This window comes from Dendrobium catenatum, unplaced genomic scaffold, assembly GCF_001605985.2.
Source record: "Dendrobium catenatum unplaced genomic scaffold, ASM160598v2 fragScaff_scaffold_989, whole genome shotgun sequence".
NCBI lineage: Eukaryota > Viridiplantae > Streptophyta > Magnoliopsida > Asparagales > Orchidaceae > Dendrobium > Dendrobium catenatum.
The window spans coordinates 3076955-3080563 of NW_021319451.1; the positions used below are offsets into that span (position 1 = coordinate 3076955).

A 3609-nucleotide genomic window follows, 5' to 3' on the forward strand; every position below is an offset into this window, starting at 1 on the left:
AATAAAACAAAGTGATCTCGGTCGTCGATCTTCAGCTCCTCGGATTGGCATGGACGGTTGGATGTCCGCATCAAAAAGTCAAAAAACTAAGTTTAGGAAATAGAAAGAAACCAAAGAAGAAGAAATCAAACGGTATCTGAAGAGATTATTTACTGCATACTATGAAGATTTGTGAACTCATCATTCGATTCTCTTCGGCAGCAACATTTTTAGTACCAACGACCCTCTAATCTGGAAGAGATTATTATTTTTCTTATTTCTTTGATGAGTTATTTGTTTTTGCTCTTGTTTCTTCTATGATCCATGCATGTATTTGGCATTGAGTACTTCTCAAAGTGACAAGATTTTATGTATAATTGATGAAGCTTTGATCTTTAAATTTTCATATATAGAGTTAAGTTATTGCCAAACAAAAAAAAAAAAAAAAAAAAATGAAAAAAAAAAAAAAAAAAAAAAAGATGAGGACCTCAAATTAAGAACCTTCTTTATGAAGAGGGCCGCACTTTTTGGTATTTAAGGTTGGCGGAAAGCTGTTTTTTACCGTCAAAATAACTAAGTTATTTTCTCTACAATAATTTTATAAATAACTTAAAAAAAAGTTGTAACCGTTATCTCGAACAGATTCTAAATTTCACTAAAGATGTCGCACAATCATTAAAATTACTTTAAGATGATCAATGCAATACAAATTTAATCAACTCCCTATCATTGCATCATCTCAAAGTAAATCTCTTAAACTTTTTTGCAACCCACTTTTTTCTTTCTAGATACATAGACGAGCTAAATTATAAGCGGGGCTTCACTCCATGAAAACAAAGTTGATTAGCCCTTTTAACAATGATGTAAGAATATCTTTTAAGAACTCTTAATTTTATTTATGCAGAGATCAATACAGTTTATGATTGTTTTAGATCATGAGAACATTTTCAACATCTTTATTCATAATTCATAGAAGTTATTACATTAATCTTTCTTATTCAACAAGCACAGCTGATTGATCTCATAAAATTAAAGTGCTGTGACGTTAATCTTCATATTCCCAAACCAACAGTGACCGGCGATGCCGCATATGAAGTAGTGAGTGCCTCTTGCGAGCGTGATATTGTCATAACCACTGTCGAAAGTACTTATAGCGTTATTCGATTTGCAGTTGGCATAGCCATTTGAGTCCACCTTCACTACGTTGTGATACCCCTTCTCGTACTTGAATTCTGACATATGCAGATTTGTTTAAGAAATATTTAATTTGTCCTGTGTAGATGTTAGAAAATATTGATTGAGTTAATAAGGATATCAGAGAGTTGGCTGACCGAGGATGTCGCCGGCGTGGAAGGTCTTGTCGTTGGGCCAGTTTCTTACGTTGAAGCCCCAACCAAGGTGGTCACCGACGGTGAACTCCTTCGACTTGGCGAGCTCGCCGTTAAGAAGCAGGAGAGCGATCATCATTAGCCCAATGGCCAAACTTGCTTGCGTTGCACCGCCCCTTCCCTCAGCCATGCCTGCGAAAAGCTACAACAGAGAGAGAGAGAGAGAGAGAGAGAGAGAGAGAGAGAGAGTTTTGAAGAGGTTGAAGAAGAGGGCATGACGGGCTTGTCTCATTTAAGTTTTTCTTTTCTTTTGGGTTTGACTAATTATTTGAGATAAGGTTATGTATTGTTTTTTTAATTGTTTTCACTTTATACATAAATATGTTTGAATGTGTATTAGTTCCCATTATTTTCAAAATTTTATAAAGACAAGTTAGCTTATTTCTCGAGCCTTTTTTCACAATTTTTTTAACAGAAAATAAAAGCATAATGTAATATATTTGATATAGTCAGTAAAATTGCATCTAATCACATATGTATAAGGCTCCGTTTGGGATGATTTTTTTACTGCTTTTTAGTATAAAAATTAAATTTTTTTGTATCTTTTAGGTTTTTTTTTTTTTTTGGGGGGCAGGGAGTGTCGGCCTTCGGCTACTAATCTCCCTGGTCGGCCTAGCATGCAACTCACACCAATTTACAGGGCCAACACTTAAGGCTGTCACGAAGCGCCGAGTGGATTCGAACTTGGGACCTGGCCTTTGGCCAGCCAAGTCTCCACCACCAGGCCACCCCGCGGTCTCTTGTATCTCAGTTTCTATATATAGTAGTCTCTGTAAAACATTTCGGTCAATAAGAAATATTACTTCATTCATGTTACATCCATTTCACTTTCTCTGTTTTGTCCGGAAGTTCTGATCAAGAACTTCTTTAAGTTGGAGATTTCTTTTAAGGACTTTGTAATTTTGTTTTTATATTGAAGCGTAGGCCCTTCCGTGACTTTCTAAAAAAAATACTAATAATAATAAAATAAAATAAAATTTTTGTATTAGAAAGATGCTTTAAGAAACATTAAAAAAGCGGTCCCAAACAGGCATAAGTCTGAAACAAAAAATGAAAATTCCAAAGGATGTAGCTGAAATCAGAGAGAATGCTTCCATTTGATTTGGAAAGGAAACGTTCTATTCCCTTCCAAATCAGTACTTCCAAACATCACATTCTAACAAATATGAAGTTTTGTAAGAGTGAACTCTTACATTTGTATATAAGTATTCAAAATGGTTGTATTAGCTGCTTTTTGAACATTTCTCAGGCAATTGTCTGTTAAACAAAAAAGTCTTTGTGTGAGAAGACTGGAAAATCTTCTTCTCCCCAGCCTTGCAATGTTGCAGAGAAAATTTTTCATCATTAGGTCATTATTTACAAACCTGTTTTCAAAGTCCTGAAACACTCAGAACTCTCAATCAGAGCTCAAGTACAGTGCTATAATATATCTCAAAAATGGACATAGACCCAGTTACACGGAAAATTATTAGTTGCAGACACAGGACGTAGAGGTACGACCGGACTCCAATAAAATGTTATCATGTGGAGCGGACATGTAGATATTCAATTCAATTTATTTTTTACTTTATATATTTAATGTGTCAACGGAACTTTAAATCAAGTGCAGCCAAAGTGCAGTCAAAGCACATGTAAAGTATAGGTAAAGTGCAGTTATAGCGCAGTCAAAACGCAATAAAAAACACACCAAAAGAGCAGCTAAAGCGCAACTAATTCTCAGGTAAAACACAGGTAAAATGCAAGTAAAGCGCACAAAAAAGTGCAACCAAAGTGCATTCCACGTGTAAAATTTTAATTGGATGTCCAGATGTATCTCTGCGTCCGATCTCCGCACCTAATAATTTTCCCAGTTACAGACCAATGATTGGAATTTCTGAGTGCTACTCAGAAATTGTGAAGTATATCACTTGAACTAGGAGTGATCTTCGATCTCTTGTGATTTTTTATCTGTGAAATAGTTCAAATTTAAGATCAAATAATAAAAAAATAAGATTTCTCTCCACGTGAAAGTTCAATTTATTTGAAGATAATAGCACTGCACTTCTTTTTCAATTTTTTTTTATTATGGAAAAACTAATGAAGCTCTGGTTGAGTTTTTAGTGTTTTAGGCCTTCAACTGAGATTTGTAGATGATGACTAAGAGATTAAAATTTCTCTAGACTGTAGAACTGCAAAGGATGGGTAGAAGAAACTCATCTCTTTTCTCAGACGAAGAAAGATTTTCTTATAGAAAATATTCCAT

General features: G+C 34.7%; 1 protein-coding gene across 1 annotated transcript; it reads right to left on the minus strand.

The window, feature by feature from the left end:
* Positions 1-1008: 1008 nt before the first annotated feature.
* LOC110101004 (chemocyanin) lies at positions 1009-1497 on the minus strand. Its single transcript, XM_020828739.2, has 2 exons — positions 1311-1497; positions 1009-1211 (listed from the first exon to the last, which is right to left on the minus strand). Exons 1-2 carry the CDS (start codon positions 1495-1497, stop codon positions 1009-1011), a joined length of 390 nt encoding a protein of 129 aa, XP_020684398.1.
* Between the last annotated feature and the right edge of the window lie 2112 nt (positions 1498-3609).